Source organism: Aethalodelphis obliquidens, unplaced genomic scaffold (assembly GCF_003676395.1).
Source record: "Aethalodelphis obliquidens isolate GAN/ISIS:26980383/991018 unplaced genomic scaffold, ASM367639v1 scaffold94, whole genome shotgun sequence".
Classification (NCBI taxonomy): Eukaryota; Metazoa; Chordata; class Mammalia; order Artiodactyla; family Delphinidae; genus Aethalodelphis; species Aethalodelphis obliquidens.
This window is the reverse complement of record NW_020838038.1, coordinates 4,071,819-4,090,520: the sequence shown is the minus strand read 5'-3', so window position 1 is coordinate 4,090,520 and position 18,702 is coordinate 4,071,819. Positions and strand designations below refer to the sequence as shown.

Genomic DNA, 18,702 nt, shown 5'->3' with positions numbered 1-18,702 from the left:
ATGCCACGGAGCGGCTGGGCCCGTGAGCCATGGCCGCTGAGCCTGCGCGTCCAGAGCCTGTGCTCCGCAACGGGAGAGGCCACAACAGTGAGAGGCCCGCGTACCGCAAAAAAAAAAAAAAAAAATTAGCTTAAGAGTCTAGAAACTGGTGTCCTGACTTTGGCCCTGCCTTATACTGAAGCAGGAGGCTCCAAGGTAGAACAGTCTAAAATAAGGATGTAGAGTCAACCAGCTCTGAGGTTCTTTCCGTCTTGGCAAGTCTTGGTTTTTTTTTGGTTATAGAAGCTTTGTTCATGATAGCCAGAAACTTGAAACAACCCAGGTATCCTTCAATTAGTGAATGGTTAAACAGATGATGGCAAATCTATACCGTCAACTACCACTCAGCAATTAGTGAAACAGACTGTTGATACATGCAACAGTTTGCATGGATCTGCACGGAATTAGCTTAGTGAGAAAAATCAATCCTAAGATTACATACTATAGTAACTAGTTTATGTAGCATTCTTTTTTTATTGAAGTACAGTTGATGTACAATATTATAGAAGTTACTATGTACAACATAGTGGCTCAGAATTTTTAGAGGTTATACTCCGTTTATAGTTATTATTGGAGTATTGGCTCTCTTCCCTGTGTTATATCGGGAAGTCTTTTTTTTTCTTATTGGAGTATAGTTGATTTACAATGTGGAGCTAATTTCTGCTGTACAGCAAAGTGACTCAATTATATGCATATACACATTTTTTTAATATTCTTTTCCATTATGGTTTATCCCAGGAGATTGGATATAGTTTCCTGTACTCTACAGTAGGACCTTGTTGTTTATTCATTCTAAATGTAATAGTTTGCATCTACTAACCCCAGACTTCTAGTCCATCCCTCTCCCTCCCCCCTTCCCCCTTGGCAACCACAAGTCTGTTCTCTATGTCTGTGAGTCTGTTTCTGTTTCATAGATAGGTTCCTTTGTGCCATATTTTAGATTCCCCATTCAAGTGATATCATATGGACTTTGTCTTTCTCTTTCTGACGTACTTAGTATGATAATCTCTAGGTCCGTCTATGTTGATGAAGATGGCATCATTTTGTTCCTTGTTATGGCTGAGTGGTATTCCATTGTATATATGCACCACATCTTCTTTATCCATTCATCTGGCGATGGACATTTAGGTTGTTTCCTTGTCTTGGCTATTGTGAATAGTGCTGCTATGAACATAGGGGTGCATATATCTTTCTCGATTCGAGTTTTGTCTGGGTATATGCCCAGGAGTGGGATTGCTGGACCATATGATAATTCTATGTTTAGTTTTCTAAGGAACTGCTATACTGTTTTCCATAGTGGCTGCAACAACTTACATTCCCACCAACAGTGTAGGAGAGTTCTCTTTTCTCCACACCATCTCCAGCATTTATTATTTGTAGACTTTTTAACGATGGCCATTCTGAGTGGTGTGAGATGGTACCTCATTGTAGTTTTGATTTGCATTTCTCTGATAATTAGTGATGTTGAGCATCTTTTCTTTTTTTTATAAATTATCCCAATATGTGATTCATTAATATTTAACTTATAATTTACAGAATACTTTGATTTACATATTATTTGGTCTACCTGATTCTGTCCTTACTCTACTAAAATATGTTCTCAACAAAATAGAGTGTTAAAACACAGTCAAATAATGATATATCACTCCTCTTCTCAAAACCCTATACTGGCTTCTCAAGTATCCCACTCAGATTAAAAGTCCAGGTCCTTACGCTGAGGTTACCATTTCTCTCTGTGGTATTCACTGTCCCCGCACATCTTCCCTTTTTGCTTATAAAGGGGTCTCAAATTATCACCATTAGTATTACCCATTCAGTTCAGGGCCATTAAAACCAATTAAGTCATGGGACTTCCCTGGCAGTCCAGTGGTTAAGAGTCTGTGCTTCCAATGCAGGGGGCACAGGTTCCATCCCTGGTTGGGGAACTAAGATCCCACATGCTGTGGCCAAAATAAATAAATAAATAAAACCAATTAAGTCAGGTGATCTGGAACATGCACTCTGGCCTTCTTGATCTAGTTCCCTTTACTTCTCAGATTTCAGCTCACTTTCCCGGCTCATTCAGTTTAGGCACCCAGGCTTCCTGGCTCTTTTCCCAACACTGTACCCTTTTTATATATTGTCACATTCAATTTGCTAAAGTTTTGTTAAGAATCTTTGCATCTAGAGCATCTTTTCTTTACTGGCCATCTGTATGTCTTCCTTGGAGAAATGTCCATTAAAGTCTTCAGCCCATTTTTTGATTGTGTTGTTTGTTCTTTTGTTGTCGAGTTGTATGAGCTGTTTGTATATTTTGGAGATTAAGCCCTTGTTAGTCGCATCACTTGCAAATATTTTCTCCCATTCTGAGGGTTGTCTTTTCATCTTGTTTATGGTTTCCTTTGATGTGCAAAAGCTTAAAAGTTTGATTAGGTCCCATTTGTTTATTTTTGTTTTTATTTCTATTGCCTTGGGAGACTGACCTAAAAAACATTGTTACAATTTATGTCAGAAAATGTTTTCCCTAGGATTTTTCCTAGGATTTTTATGGTGTCATGTCTTATGTTTAAATCTTTAACCCATTTTGAGTTTATTTTTGTGTATGGTGAGATGGTGTGTTCTAAATTCATTAATTTACATGCAGCTGTCCAACTTTCCCAACACCACTTGCTGAAGAGACCGTCTTTTTCCCATTGTATATTCTTTCCTTCTTTGTCGAAGATTGACCGTAAGTGTATGGGTTTGTTTCTGGGCTCTGTTCCGTTTCATTGATCCATATGTCTATTTTTGTGCCAGTACTATGCTGTTTTGATTACTGTAGCTTTGTAGTACTGTCTGAAGTCTGGGAGGGAAATGCCTCCTGCCTTGTTTTTTTGCCTCAGGATTGCTTTGGCAATTCTGGGTCTTTTATGGTTCAATGTAAATTTTAGAATTATTTGTTCTAGTTCTGTGAAAAATGTCATGGGTCATTTGATAGGGATCACATTAAAGCTGTAGGTTGCTTTGGGTAATATGGCCATTTTAACAACATTGTTCCAATCCAAGAGCATGGGATATCTTCCTATTTCTTTGAATCCTCTTTAATTTCCTTATTTATGTTTTGTAGTTCTCAGTGTATAAGTCTTTCACTTCCTTGGTCATGTTTATTCCTCGGTTTTTTTGTTTTTTGGGTTCTGGTGTCATTTTAAAAGGTATTGTTTTTTTACATTCCCATTCTGTTATTTCATTGTTAGTGTAAAGAAAGGCAACAGATTTCCAAATGTTAATCTTGTTTCCTGCTGCTTAGCTGAATTCATTTATTAGATCTAGTAGTTTTTGTGTGGAGTCCTTAGGGTGTTCTATATATTGAATATAGTGTCATGTCATCTGCATATAGTGACCATTTTACCTCTTCCCTTCCAATTTGGATATCTTTTATTTCTTTGTCTTGTCTGATTGCTGTGGCTAGGACTTTCAGTACTATGTTGAATAGAAGAGGTGAGAGTGGGCATCCTTGAGTTCCAGATTTTAGCAGAAAGGCTTTCAGCTTTTGGGTGTTACATTGGGTATTACATTGGCTGTGGGTTTGTCATAGATAGCTTTTATTATGTTGAGAGATGCTCCCTCTATACCCACTTTGGTGAGAGTTTTTATCATGAATGGATGTTGAATTTTGTCAGATGCTTTTTCTGCATCTATTGAGATGACCATGTGGTTTTTGTCTTTTCTTTTGTTGATGTGGTGTATCACATTGATTGATTTGCATATGTTGAACCATCCTTGTGAAGTTGGGATGAATCCCACTTGGTCGTGGTGTATGATCTTTTTTATGTGTTGTTGGGTTTGGTTTGCTAATAGTTTGTTGAGGATTTTTGCATCTGCATGCATCAAAGATATTGGCCTGTAATTTTCCTTCTTGGTGGTGTCTTTGTCTGGTTTGTCCCTGGTGTCAGGGTGATGGTGGCTTCATAGAATGTCTGGGAGTGTTCCCTCCTCAAGTTTTTGGAAGAGTTTGAGAAGAATCAGTATAAGTTCATCTTTGTATGTTTGGTAGAATTTGGGTGTGAAGCCATCTGGTCCTGGACTTCTGTTTGTAGGAAGTTTTTTGACTATGGATTCTATTTCACTTCTAGTGATCGGTCTGTTCAAATTATTTATTGCTTCTTGATTCCATTTTGGTGGGCTGCATGTTTCTAGAAAGTTGTCCGTTTCTTCTACATTGTTGAATTTGGTGGCATATAATTGTTCATAGTATTGTCTTACGGTTTTTTGTATTTCTGAAGTATCAGTTGAGATTTCTCCTTTTTCATTTTTTTATTTTATTTGGATTGTCTCTCTTCTCTTCTTGGTGAGCCTGGCCAGAGGTTTGTTCATTTTGTTTACCCTTTCAAAGCACCAGTTCTTGTTTTTACTGATTTTTTTCTATTGTTTTTTAAATCTCTATTTTATTCATTTCTTCCCTGATCTTTATTATTTCCTTCCTTCCGCTGACTTTCAGTTTTGTTTGTTCTTTTTCTAATTCTTTGAGGTGGCATATTAGGTTATTTGAGATTTTGTTTGTTTGTTTGTTTTGAGGAAAGCCTGTATCGCTATGCACTTCCCTCTAAGAACTGCTTTTGCTGTGTCCCATAGATTTTGTATGGTTGTGTTTTCATTGCCATTGGTCTCAAGGTATTTTTAATTTTTCTTTTTTTAAAAAAAAATTTGTTTATTAATTTATTTGGTTGTGCCAAGTCTTGGTTGTGGCACGTGGCATCTTTGTCACCATGTGTGGGATCTTCGTTGCAGCATGTCGGATCTTTAGTTGCGGCACACGGGATCTAGTTCCCTGACCAGGGATCGAACCCAGGCCCCCTGCATTGGGCATGCAGAGTCTTAACCACTTGACCACCAGGCAAGTCCCTAATTTTCTTTTTGATTTCCTCATTGACCCATTGGTTTTTTAGTAACATGTTGTTTAGTCTCTGTGTAATCGTTTTTTTCTCATTTCTTTTTCTGTGCTTGATTTCTGGTTTCATGCTGTTGTGGTCAGAGAAGATGCTTGAAATAATTTCTGTATGCTTAAATTTGTTGAGGTTAGTTTTGTGCCCTAGTATGTGGTCAGTCTTAGAGAATGGTCCATGTGCACTTGAAAAGAATGCATATTCTGTTCTTTTTCTTGGATATAATGTCCTGAAAATATCAATTCTAACCTCTCTACTGTATCATTTAGGACCTCTGTTGCCTTATTGATCTTGTCCAGAAGATCTGTCCATTGATGTTAGTGTGTGTTAAAATCTCCTACTACTATTGTATTCCCATCAGTTTCTCCCTTTATGTCTGTTAGTATTTGTTTTATGTATTTGGGTGCCTCCTATATTACGTGCATATATGTTGATGCGTGTAAAAGCCTCTTCTTGTATTGATCCTTTTACCATTATATAGTGTCCTTCTTTATGTTTCTTTATGATCTTTGTTTTAAAGTCTATTTTGTCTGTTATGAGTATTGCAACTGCTGCATTCTTGTCATTTCCATTTGCATGATATCTTTTTCCATCCCCTCACTCTCCATCTATGTGTGTCCTTTGCGCTAAGGTGGGTCTCTTGTAGGCAGCATATTGTAGGCTCTTGTTTTTTAATCCAGTCTGCCACTGTGGTTGTTTTTTTTAATTAATTAATTTATTTGGTAGTGCTGGGTCTTAGTTGCAGCACATTGGCTCCTTAGTTGCGGCAGGTGGGCTTCTTAGTTGCAGCATGCCTGTGGGATCTAGTTCCCTGACCAGGGATTGAACCTGGGCCCCCTGCATTGGGAGCACGGAGTCTTAACCACTGCGCCACCAGGGAAGTCCTGTGTCTTTTTATTGGAGCGTTCAGTCCATTGACATTTAAGGTACTTATTGATACATATGTATTTATTGCCATTTTAAATCTTGTTTTCCAGTTGATTCTATGTTTCTTCTTTGTTCCTTTTTGTGGTTTGAGGATTTCCCTTTATGCTTGTGTTTTCTTTCTGGTTTTTGTGAATCTATTGTATGTTTTTGACTTGCAGTTGCCCTGTTTTTCAAGTATGTGAACCCCTTCCTGTATCTGCTTGTTTTAGACTGATAGTCATATAGGCCCAAACACATTCTTAAAAAAGTCTACATTTTCTTACTTTCCTTCCCCACCTTTTATGGTTTTGATGTCCTTTTTTTTTACGTCTTCATGTTTATCCTTTTGCTGTTCCTTGTTTTATTGTTGCTTTCACAAATTGGTTTTTGATTTTTTCTTTTTGATCTATATATACTGGCTAATTTAAGTGATTTACTTTCCAATAGTGATTTCGTCCTTCCTGTATCTTTTTGTTTCTTTTCTATTTAGAGAAGACCTTTCAATATTTCTTTTCAGATAGGTTTAGTATTGCTGTTTTCTTTTTGTTTTTGCTTGTCTGAGAAATTCTTTATTTCTCCTCCTCTTCTAAATGATAATCTTGCTGGGTAGAGTATTCTAGGTTACAGATTTTCCCATTTCAAGACTTTGAATATATTTTGCCACTCACTTCTGGCCTGCAGCATTTCTTTAGAAAAATTAGCTGATAGCCTTATGGGAGGGTTCCCTTTTAATTAATCTTTGTTTTAAGTTTTTTTTAATCTTAATTATCTTTTAATCTTTTAATCAATCTTTTAATCTTTGTTTTTCTTTTGCTGCCTTTAGAATTCTCTCTTTAACTTTTGCCATGTTTATTATAATATGTCTTGGTATAGGTCTACTTTGCGTTTACCTTATTTGGGACTCTCTGTGCTTCCTTATCTAGATATCTGTTTCTTTAGGCTTGGCAAGTTTTCAGCCATAGTTTCTTCAAATACATTTTTTATCCCCTTTTTTCTTTCTTCTCCTTCTGGAATCCCCATTATGGGTAGATTGACCTGCTTTATATTATCCCATTGGTCTCTTACATTGCTTTGTTTTTTCATTTGGTTTTCTGTCTGCTGTTTTGATTGTGTAATTTCCATTATTCTGTCTTCCAGATCACTTATTGTTTCTTCATTATTCATTCTGGTATTCATTGCCTTTAGCTCCCCTTTAGTATTGGCAAATGAATTTTCTAATTTTTCTTAGCTCCTCCTTATAGTTTCTAGTTCCTTTTTATAGTTATCCACATTTCTGTTGATAGCCTTCCTTAATTCCTTCAGTAGTTTCTTTTCTTTCTTTTTTTTTTTTAACTCAGTGTCTGTTAGACTGAAGAGGTCTGTTTCACTGTTTGTTCCTTCAGGGGAATTCTCTTGGTCTTTTACCTGGGAGTGGTTCCTCTGCTTCTGCATTTTACTTATATTTCCCTTACTCTGTGAATTTAGGAGAAACAGTTATCTACTGTGGTCTTGGAGCGCTATTTATATGCAAAAGCTTCCCTGCGTAGCTTGTGTGAGTTTAGTATTCTTTTTGCGTGAGGGCCGTTTTTGGTTTGGATGCTTACCGTCTCTTTCCTCAGTGTGTGCTGGTTGTTATCCCTGTGATAGGGGCTGTGCAGGTGTGCGGCCAAAACATCCTCCCAGGAGGGCAGGGGCAGTGATTGGTGCCCGGTTGTGGGATCCTCAGCAGTGGCAGTGGTTGCACCCGCCCCCAGAGCTTGTGTAAGCGGTGCCCTGCCACCTGAGAGTGCGCATGGAGAAGCTCCTATGGTGGTCCCGCTCCTTTCCTTGCACGTCCCCCAACAACGGCGCCTTGCCTATCTGGCCGTCCCAGGCTTCTTCCCATACTCCCCCAGTTGTGACACACCACACCCGAGCGCCCTCAGGCTATCTCCCCGGTTCTGACCTCTGAAGCCTGAGCCTCAGCACCTAGCCCCCAACCACCCCAGCAGGCTGAGGGGTGCCGGGTGGCAGCACCAGCCATCTGTGCAGGTCTCTGTTTCCCCACCAGTGAGGGGACTTGCCAGGGTGCGGAAACCTTTCCTTTTTTGCAGCTCCTTCCCACGGGCGCAGGTTTTGTCCCGATTCCTTTCTCTCTCTTTTTTTTTTTTTTCTTTTTTCTTTTATCCTACCCACTCACCTGGCGTTTTCCTCACCCTTTTGGAAGTCTGAGGTTCTCTGCCAGTGTTCAGTCGATGTTTTGTGAGAATCGTTCCACGTGTAGATGTATTTTTGATGTATTTGTGGGAGAAGGTGAGCTCCATGTCCTACTCCTCCACCATCTTGATCCAATCCCCCAGGAAGTCTTTATATTTGTATATTAACCTATTGTTTGCCTTGTGAGCTTCATCCTCAAGTCCGAGTGTATAGTATTTTGAATAGGTAAACGAAAGGGCTTAGTACGTTTTACCAAATCTTTGTAACCAACTTCATTAACTTTGTTAAATCATTGATATTTAAATAGAATTCAAATGATTATCTGCCAAGCCAGGTGAATTCTTCTGTCACTGGATTGATTTTCCTACTGGGTAACAAATTGAATTTGTAAATGAATCTCCTAAGAATGCTTTGAGAAACAGATACATTGGCAAGTGGCTAGGCTGACTTCCTAGAATCCTGTAAGGAAAGAGCTGGCCCAGTTGCTTTGTCTGAAACTTAAATGCTCAGCAAGGAGTTATCCCCACCCTCCCTTCTCTTGCTGCTGCTGTGAAGGACTCATGGGGGACTCGTTTGCACCTCATGTAGATGCAGGGAACGTACCGAGGCAGTTTGAGATGGACGGCCTCCATCCTGCTGGCAACGTGCCTCATGTGGACGGTGCTGCAGCCACTGTGCCTGCCAGACGTGTCTCTTATCAGTACCCAAGTAAGTTTTTCTTTAACTAATGAGATATGTTAATAATAATAATTAATATTATTTTTCTTTCTGTCTCTTTGCTTCCTTCATGCCTTAAAAAATGAGGAAAGTTAACCCTTTATATTTCAGTCTTCAGAAAAGCTGATGATATTGGAGGAAAAGTGATCATCAGACTTAACTTGTCTGGCCCACTTTGTCTCTCCCTCTCCCTTCTCCAGACTCCCCCCTTCCCTTAGCAGCCTGTGGAGGGGGAGATGGGAGCTTTGGTTCGGGGCTTGGCCAATAGCCAGGTCCTTTTCTCCTTGGAGCAAAGTGCTGAAGCCTTATACTGGCAATTCCTCAAGTAAAACCACCTACTAGTCGTTTGCAAATTCCGAGAACATCATCCCCCAAACCTACGTAAAGCCTCTTGTAAGCAGTTTGTTTGAAGTCACAGTACTCAGGAATATGTGAGTTGCTGACAGAAGCAAGAGTTTTTTGAGAGGGTTGATTTTGCTGATTCCCACGTAAATCATTCTGGAAAGCACTCTTTCAGGGCAGCTTGATCAAGAGCTTTTTCTGTGCTGGGCACTTTCATGGAGGCTGGGAATTCAGCAGTGAACCAGCCCAAGTCCCTGCTTCACAGAGCTTCTAGTGAAAGGGTGGGATGGTCAGCAAGCCATCACCAAGGACCTCCAGTCGGATGGGTGCTGAGTAGGGATGGTGGCCACCTGAGAGCGGACCTGATGGGCAGCCGTCTGGCAGAGATGGGAATAAAAATAATAGAATAGGGCTTCCCTGGTGGCACAGTGGTTGAGAGTCCGCCTGCTGATGCAGGGGACACGGATTCGTGCCCCGGTCCGCGAAGATCCCACATGCCGCAGAGCGGCTGGGCCCATGAGCCATGGCCGCTGAGCCTGCGCGTCCCGAGCCTGTGCTCCGCAACGGGAGAGGCCACAGCAGTGAGAGGCCCACGTACCGCAAAAAAAAATAATAATAATAGAATAAGGAAAACCAACTGAGTAGATAGGTGTTCTGCCTCTGAGATGGAATGGAGATTATAATAATGGCTTTTTAAATGATTATTAAGTAGTGTGGCCACATTTTGATCATTGAGAAATTCTCTGCTGTTCATGTGACCTCTGCATCTGGGCCCAAAGAGAAATGAAAAGGCTGAAATTTGGTATCTTTGAGGTGCCCAGTGGAAAAGCTTCTTTTTTTTTTTTTTAAACTCTTAATCCAAAGAGGTTTTTGTCCAAGAGGTTTTTGTATGCCACTCTGCAGCCACAAAGTATACCCCACGGCAAAGAAGGAGCCCTTTTTTCTTCCTTCTTTAACTTTTTAAATTGGCACCAAACAGCATTCCTATCTGAGGTCCCTGTTCCATGTGAGAAAGCGACACCATTTGGGAGTGACCCTTCTCCCCCAGCAAGGAGGCAGAAGGTTGCATTTCTGCCTGTGGAAATGACCAGCTGCCGCCTCTGGTGTTCAAGTTCATGGCCAGGATCAAGGGACAGAGAAGACTGTTACCTCTCTCCTATTAGGAAAGCTAGCTCAGTTCTGTTGGTGATGTAGAACAGGGCATGGCAAAGAGGTTCAAAGTCCTCTGGTGTGAATCTACGAGTTTGTCTGTTTCTCAGCATTGTTTAGGGGGGAAGAAATGAGGTTGTAGACTGGAACTGGTGGAGAAAGGTCAGCATAATCATCAGCAGGATTGGAATTTAATTAAACCTGTGAGGCACAGGGACTTGTGCTGTGGGCTATAGGGAGTCAACACATAATTAAAGCATGGGCCTCGCCTGGAAGGAATAGAAGTAGTAAAAAGATACACAGGGTTTTGGGCAAGGCAGGCACGAAATACCGTGTGAATATGGCGCTGGAGAGGCTCCCTGTCCCTGTGGGGACACGTAGGTGCGCTTGGGTTGGGGCTCGCGGGGTAGGTAGGGTTTTGTGGGAGGGGTGGCGGGGGAGGGAGCGTGTCGGGTCGGGGAGCCCGCGGACGCGAGGGTGGGAGCAGGCAAGAGCAGCTGGAGTCGGGGATTGGTGAGTGTGCTGGCGCGGGGATAGGGTGTTTCAGGTGCAGGAGTGGTGGTGATGGGGAGGAAGTCAGTGCAGAAAGAAAAAGGCAGGGTGTCGGGGCCTAGGCTGCCGTGGGTGTGGACCCTGCCAGAGCAGAGACGACACACAGCAAATCCTGGCCTTCAGGGAGTGACTGGTGCTAACGAAGCGGGGTTGTTTGAAGGCCGAGCGACTGGTGTTGGGGAGAGCGTAGACTCCGGTAGTGGAGCTGTGCAGGAGCTGGTGGTAAGGACCCTCACCACAGCAGTGGGAGCCGGAGGCAGAAGCCATAAGCCCTGGTGGCTTGCTGGGCAGAGCGTAGGAAGAGCGCAGTGAAAGGGACAGGAATGCAACTGGCAGGGAACTGCCCCGCTGACAGCACGGATGTGAGGCCTGGGAGAGAGATCAGGATGAGAGAGAATGTGTGGGGATGACCAGGACGGAGGTGCTAACCAAAACCCCGGGGAGGGATCAGCCCGGAGGAAGTGGGGTGACGGCAAGGTGGCCCGAGCGGGGAAGCGGGGAGGGTGGTGGTTTTGTCGTGCTCCGGGCTCAGGAGACTCGAGTGCCTCTGTGGGAGTGGGTGGCGGGTGGGGAGTGACAAAAGTGCTGTGGAAGTAAATGGGGACAAATGTGTGTGCATCAGAATCCTAAGGATGGGGCGGGCTTGGAAACCAATGCAGAGGCAGAAATGCAGGGCTTGCCTTGGCAAGGATGGAGGAAGGAGGAGATGGGGGCGGAGGGGAGGACAGTGGATGTCGTGGTGCTGAGGATGACCTGGGCTCATCTCAGTGAGGTGAGAGGTGGGTGGCGCTCGCTCCCGGGAGTGGGTCTGGAGCCTCGAAGGCCGTGAGTGGGGAGCAGTTGCTCAAAGTAGGTGCACAGAGGCGGCCGAGAATCACGCGGTCTCCCTGGGGCTTGGCAAGGCCCCTGCCAAAGCCGATCCCAAGTTTGTTAGAAAAGTCTGCTGCTGGAAGCTGTTGATTCTTTATTTTCTGTCTCGTTAGGTGTAGATCAGAAACCACTTGGAGAACAGGAGGAAGAAGAAACAATATGGGAACAACAAGCAAAGGAACGAAGTCAGGGAGAAGAGCAGAGGCAGAGCAGGTGGCAAGAAGCTCTGGAAAGGGAACGGCAAGAAGTAGAAAAGCTGGATCAGGAAAGGGTGAGGATGCGCAGTGAGTTCTCTGTCCTAGCCGCTTCGTGGCCCCCTGCAGCAAGTGCCCTGCTCTTGGGAGGGTGAATCCGTCGTGTGTCCTGAAGTCCTAGGAGCGGCAGATAAGTGAACAAGCCACTGGTGGCCTCCGACCCTCTTCTTTGCTGGAGAGCACTGAGGACGGCTGCGGGGCGTGCAGGCCTCGTGCCTTTCCTGGTTCAGGGTAGCATGGCCAGCCCCATTCATGTGCATCCTCATCTGGTCCTGAAAACAGGCTCGGAAACGAGGAGGACCTTGTTTTGCTGTTGATCTTCTCGTTGCAAATGAGGTTGAAAGAAGAGACTCGCAGGGTTGGCTAGCTGGGACTCAAGGAACCCCGGGGAGGTGGCTTCCGGGGCACCCCTGCCCTCCGCGTTTGGTGCTCTTCTGGCCCTGGTTCTGGTCCCAGATGGGTGACTCGGGCCACTTCGCCTGCCTGCTGAGGCTTATGTGAACTAATCCTCCGTGTGAGGGGTCCTTGGCCTCCTGGTTAATGTGGTCTACAGCACAGGACAGTTGAGGCAGATTCATCCCTTCCTTCATTGAGATGACAGGTTTTTATCCCCCTTTGATAGTAGCAATGACTTCAGTTAAAAAAAGAAACAGTTCTCTGGCATGCAGGTTGTACTTAAAGGATCAGGATTATATTACTGTGCATTTTTCAACCCTTAGAAGTTTTAAAAGATGTCATTGTATATTTCTTATTTTGGCCCTCACCTGTTTCAGAGGCTAATTGAAGAATCGTTGAAGATGGAAATGGAAAAAGAATTCGAAATGAGCATTCAGGAAACGAAAGACAAATCTAAATCTGTCTGTAGTGAAAATCCTTTAGAGAAGTACATGAAGATCCTCCAATGGGGTCAAGACCGGGATACCACAGATAAGGTGCCGATGCTGTGGACGGGCGTCTGTGGGTGCGGGTGCCGAGGGCTTCTGTGGTTTACTTGAAACCTGGGGGATTAGGATCTGCCTTCTCCACTGGGGACAAAGGTAAAAGCATAGATAGTCCAGAGTTCACATGGAGCCTCAGTACACTCCTGACAAAATGTCATCCCTTTTGCTTGGGTAAAAGATTGAAGAGATTTTGATTTGTCAAAGTTTGTGAAAGTTGGGATGTCTCTATTATTTTAAGAACAAGAAATAAATGTAATGAAAGCCCTATGAACAAATACTGAACGCATTAGCCCTAAGACAGTAATATTTGATGTAAGTCTAAAGTACTATGGGTGTTGAGAATGCCTTCCAGGTAGTTTATTCTGATGTGCTTGCTAAATGTCAAGTTTAAAAGTCACTGCTTTTTTAGACGCTTAAATTACATATATATTTCAAAAGTAGTTCTTAGAGAAATCATAAAGTGTTTAATAAAATGAATCCACATCTAATTGCAAAATTCTTCTCCCCGCCCCTTTGTGTCAGAGTTCAAAAAAGGTGGTCATAGAGGACTCACAAGTGGACACACTGCCATCTAGTGACAAAGATGAAAGGTATGGCGTCCCCTACGTTGTGTTCTTGTGCAAACCATTATCATATTGCTGCTTTTGTCAGCCAGGGAAAGGTTCAGATATCTGAGTTTGCCTTTAAGAAACTGAATCAGTCAAAATGACTGACTTAAAAAAAAAAATCAATTGCATTTTGTAACCTGTGAAATTGCTACTGATGCAGATCGTAAGCAAGGGCAGAAATCCCACAGGGAAGGAAAGAGAGCATGACAGAGATCCCTGAATAAACTTAACAAGAATTTAACAAATTTTTAAATTTTTTGTCTTTCCCTAATTTAGTTTGACAGGCTTTTCTCACGAGGAACCAGATGACACTTGGTAACCGTGTTCTTGCTGTGCAGCTGCTTACTCAGATACTGTAACTAAAGGCCTATGATTTCTCTGTGATAAGACGAAATGCTCAATAAAAAATCATGTGTGATCCAGTGTGATTTTTGTTTTCATAATTCTGTTTGGTACTATAGTGTATAAATGAAAAATAAGTGACATCTGTGGGGCGGGGGGATGAATTGGGAGATTGGGATTGACATATATATACTAATATGTATAAAATAGATAACTAATAAGACACTGCTGTATAAAAAATAAAATACAGTTCAAAAAAAACACAAAGGGACACCTCTTCAGCATGTCTCATTCTTAGGCCCTTCATTACACTGAAATGAGCTGCTAATTTTTTTTTTTGCATTTTTGTCTTAGGTTATGTCTACTTGAAAACTTACCTTATTGGTCAAGTTCTAGGCCTGCATTTTGGAAGTTTCATCTGTGTTCCTTCCTCTCCAGAGTTGGGCTACCAGCTGTCAAACAGAAGGCCGTCTTCCCTGACACTCTTGTTTGTGATTTGTCCCTGAACATAGAGACACGGGTTTTTCTATTCTAGGCTCTAGAAATAGTATTATATCACCTCTGGTCTTCTACTTTTGACATCTTTTTCTTGAGAATCAACACAAACCCTTCTGAAATGGTGATAAAAGAGAAGGTAACATTTATCGAGCACTTGCTGTGTGCCAGGTATAGTTTTAAACCTTTATAGGTATTAACTCATTTAGTGCTTGTATCAGCCATACAAAGTGTAGGTACTGTGAGTGTCCACATTTTACAGATCAGGAAACGCGAGGCACAGTGAGGTTAGTGACTTGGCCAAGGTCTCATGGCCATCAGGTCACAGAGCCCAGATGTATACCCAGGTGTCGAGACCAGTACTGCCTCTGACCTGGGCTGTTCTGGAGCTGGTCTGGTGGAAGACATCCTGGGACTTGCAGTGGGTCACCCATCAGATGTCCCTCTCCAGAATGACCTTTAGAAACCACACATCGCCCAAATCTAGGAAACTGCAATCAAATGCAGCACCAGCATAACTTCCACAAAGGGAAGAGGGGACTCATTTGCTCGCCCTCCCCTTCATCTTTGTACCCGTGCAGCTCTCAGCCCAGCGTCTGGCTTGCACGTGGGAGTGTCTCGGAAAAGTTCTTTAATGACACTGCCGGTATAGTCACCAAAAAGTGCACACAGAACTCTGAGGGTGCCTGGCCTTAGGGGTTTTCCAGGACGTGAGACTTTCAGTGCTAACAGGTGGTCACCCAGCATCTAGCACAGGCAGGGCTGGGCTGGTCTGTCTGCTCAGTAAAACCCTAGAGGATTCCTTTCCCTTTATGTATACAGACTGGGCTCAATTGTTGTTGCCGGTGAAACTTGTTTGGCCTTTAAGTTCCATGACAAAGCGGGAAGGAGATTTGCGGATATTTATTATTCCTTAGGCTTCTAAGGAATTTTTCATTTAAGTATACCTTTGAAAATAATGTGAAGAAATTAGTTGTCCAGGCATCGTTCATTATTACACTTTGCCCATCATACACAGAGCCTCATCGCCACCAAGAACTTGGCATCTTCTCTTCCAACAGCACCTCAGGTAACTTTCTTTTTCCCTTCCAGCTTTGAGATATAATGGATGTATGACATTGTGTGAGTTTAAGCTATAGAACATGTTGATTTGATATACTTGTATTGCAAACTGATAAACACCAGAGCATTAACACCTGCATCATGCCACATAATTACCACTTGGTGACAACATTTAAGATCTACTCTTAGCAACTTTCAAGTAGATAGTACAGTATGAACTATAATCATCCTGCTGTACATTAGATCCCCTGAACTGACTCATCTTCCAACTGCAAGTTTGTGCTCTTAGACCACCATCTCCTCTTCCCCACCCCCAGCCCTTGGCAACCACCATTTTTGTCTGTTTCTACGAGTTCAGCTTTTTTAGATTCCACGTATAAGTGAGATCATACAGACCTTGTCTTTGTCTACCTTGTGTCACTTAACATAATGCCCTTAAGTTCCAGCCACGTTCGTGCAAATGGCAGAATTTCCTTTTTTCTGATGGTTGAATAATATTCCACTGTGGTTATGTATACCACATTTTCTTTATTCATTCATCCTTTGATGGACGCCCGGGTCCTTTCCTATCTTGGCTATTGTGAATAATGCTGCAGTGAGCATAGCAATGCAGATATCTCTTCAAGATTGTGTTTTCATTTCCTTTAAATACCCAGAAGTGGAATTGCTAGATCATATGGTAGTTCCATTTTTAATTTTTTGAGGAAACTCCATAGTGTTTTCATAGTGGCTGTACCAATTTACATTCCTACCAGCGGTGCACAAGGGTCCCCTTTTTTCCACATCGTCAACACTTGTTATCGCTTATCTTTTTGATGATAGCTATTTAAGTATGTACAAGGTGATATCTCATTGTAGTTTGGATTTGCATTGCCCTGATGATTAGTTAAGTTGAGCACCTTTTCATGTACCTGTTAGCCACTCGTATGTTGTCTCTGGAGAAATTGTCCATTTAGTTCCTCTGCCCATTTTTTAATTGAATGGCTTGGGTTTTTTTTTTTGCTATTGAGTTGTATGAGTTCTTTATATATTTTGGATATTATTCCTTTATCAGAAACATGGTTTGCAAATATTTTCTCCCATTCTGTAGATTACCTTTTCATTTTGTTGATTATTTCCTTTGCTGTGCAGAAGCTTTTTAATTAATGTAGTCTCACTTGTTTGATTGGATACAAAAAGCAAAAATAAAGAAAATCATCATCAAGACCAATGTTTACCCCCTATGTTTTCTTCTAGGAATTTTATGGTTTCAGGTCTTATGTTCAAGTCTTTAATCCATTTGGAGTTGATTTTTGTGTATGGTGTAATAGGGGTCAAGTTTCATTCTTTTGCACTCACCTGTACAATTTTCCCAACACCACTTATTGATGAGGCTATTTTTTCCCTCTTATATAGTCTTGGCTCCTTTGTTAGAAATCAATTGACCATATATACATGGGTTTATTTCTGGGCTCTGTATTCGGATCTATATGTCTGTTTTTATGCAAATAGCATACTGTTTTGATTACTATAGCTTTGTTATATAGCTTGAGGTCAGGAAGAATGATGCTTCCAACTGTGTTTTTTCTTAAAATTGCTTTACCTATATGGGGTTTCATTTTATTTTGTGGTGTAATTTACAGTTACTAACTCTAGCATTGTTTTTTCTATTTCTGTGAAAAATGCCTTTTGAATTTTCATAGGGATTGCATTAAATCCGTAGATTGCTTTGGGGAGAATGGACACTTTAACAATATTCTTCCAGTGCATGAGCATGAAATATCTTTCCATTTATTTGTATTGTCTTCAGTTTCTTTCATCAGCGTCCTACAGTTTTCAGTGTACAGATCTTTGATCTCCTTGGTTAAATTTATTTCTAAGTGTTTTACTCTTCTTTTTAAATTTATTTACTATACAGCAGGTTCTTATTAGTTATCTGTTTTATACATATTAGTGTATATATGTGAATCCCAATCTCCCAATTCATCCCACCACCAACAACCCCCCCGCCCCCCAACTTTCCCCCCTTGGGTCCATACATTTGTTCTCTACATCTTTGTCTCTATTTCTGCCTTGCAAACTGGTTCATCTGTACCATTTCTCTAGATTCCACATATATGTGTTAATATACGGAATTTGTTTTTCTTTTTCTGACTTACTTCACTCTGTATGACGGTCTCTAGGTGCATCTCTGTCTCTACAGATGACCCAATTTCGTTCCTTTCTATGGCTGAGTAACATTCCATTGTATATATATATACCACATCCTCTTAATCCATTCGTCTTTCCATGGGCATTTAGGTTGGTTCCATGACCTGGCTATTGTAAATAGTGCTGCACTGAACACTGGGGTTGCATGTGTCTTTTTGAATTATGGTTTTCTCTGGGTATATGCCCAGTAGTGGGATTGCTGGGTCATATGGGAATTCTGTTTTTAGTATTTTAAGGAACCTCCATACTGTTCTCCATACTGGCTGTATCAATTTACATTCCCACCAACAGTGCAAGAGGGTTCCCTTTCCTCCACACCCTCTCCAGCATTTATTGTTTGTAGATATTTTAATGATGGCCATTCTGACCGGTGTGAGGTGATACCTCATTGTAGTTTTGATTTGCATTTCTCTAATAATTAGTGACGTTGGGCATCTTTTCATGTGCCTCTTGGCCATCTGTATGTGTTCTTTGGAGAAATGTCTATTTAGGTCTTCTGCCCATTTTTGGATTGGGTTGTTTGTTTTTTTAATACTGAGCTGCATGAGCTTGTTTTACTCTTTTTAATGGAATTGTAAATGGTATGTTCGCTTAATTTCTCTTTCTGATATTTCATCGTTAATATTCATTGCCTAATTGCTTTGGCTAGGTCTTCAAGTACTATGTTGAATAAAGTGGCGAGAGTACACATCCTTGTCTTGTTGCTGATCTTAGAGGAACAGCTTTCAGCTTCTCACTGTTGAGAATGATGGTACACCTGTGGGCTTGTCTCTCATATGTAGCTTTTATTATGTTGTGGCACATTCCCTCTATACTCAGTTTGTCGAGAGTTTTTTTTATCATGAAAGGATGTGGAATTGTGTCATCTAATGTGACAGTCATGTTGTTTTTATCCTTCATTTTGTTAAGGAAGTATTTTGCATTGATTGACCTGCCCATGTTGAACCATCCTTGCATCCCTAGACTAAATCTCATTTGATCATGGTGTGTGATCTTTTTAAGGTCCTCTTGAATTCTGTTTGCTAATGTTTTGTTGAGGATTTTTGTTTTTTTGTTCATCAAGCATATTGACCTGTAATTTTCTTATAGTGTCTTTGTCTGATTTGTGTCTTGGGTTAATGCTAGACTTACAAAATGAGTTTGGAAGTGTTCCCTTCTC

General features: G+C 41.7%; 1 protein-coding gene across 5 annotated transcripts in view; it reads left to right on the top strand.

The window, feature by feature from the left end:
* Positions 1–13,872, top strand: part of OFD1 (OFD1 centriole and centriolar satellite protein) — a 71,787-nt gene extending 57,915 nt beyond the window's left edge. For all 5 annotated transcript variants that reach the window (XM_027095821.1, XM_027095822.1, XM_027095819.1 and 2 more), the window contains 5 exons: positions 8,610–8,729; positions 11,765–11,922; positions 12,679–12,837; positions 13,369–13,436; positions 13,731–13,872. In XM_027095821.1, coding sequence (XP_026951622.1) covers positions 8,610–8,729; positions 11,765–11,922; positions 12,679–12,837; positions 13,369–13,436; positions 13,731–13,773 — 548 coding nt within the window. In that variant the 3' untranslated portion in view covers positions 13,774–13,872. The remainder of the gene's footprint in view (positions 1–8,609; positions 8,730–11,764; positions 11,923–12,678; positions 12,838–13,368; positions 13,437–13,730) is intronic.
* Positions 13,873–18,702: the final 4,830 nt, after the last annotated feature.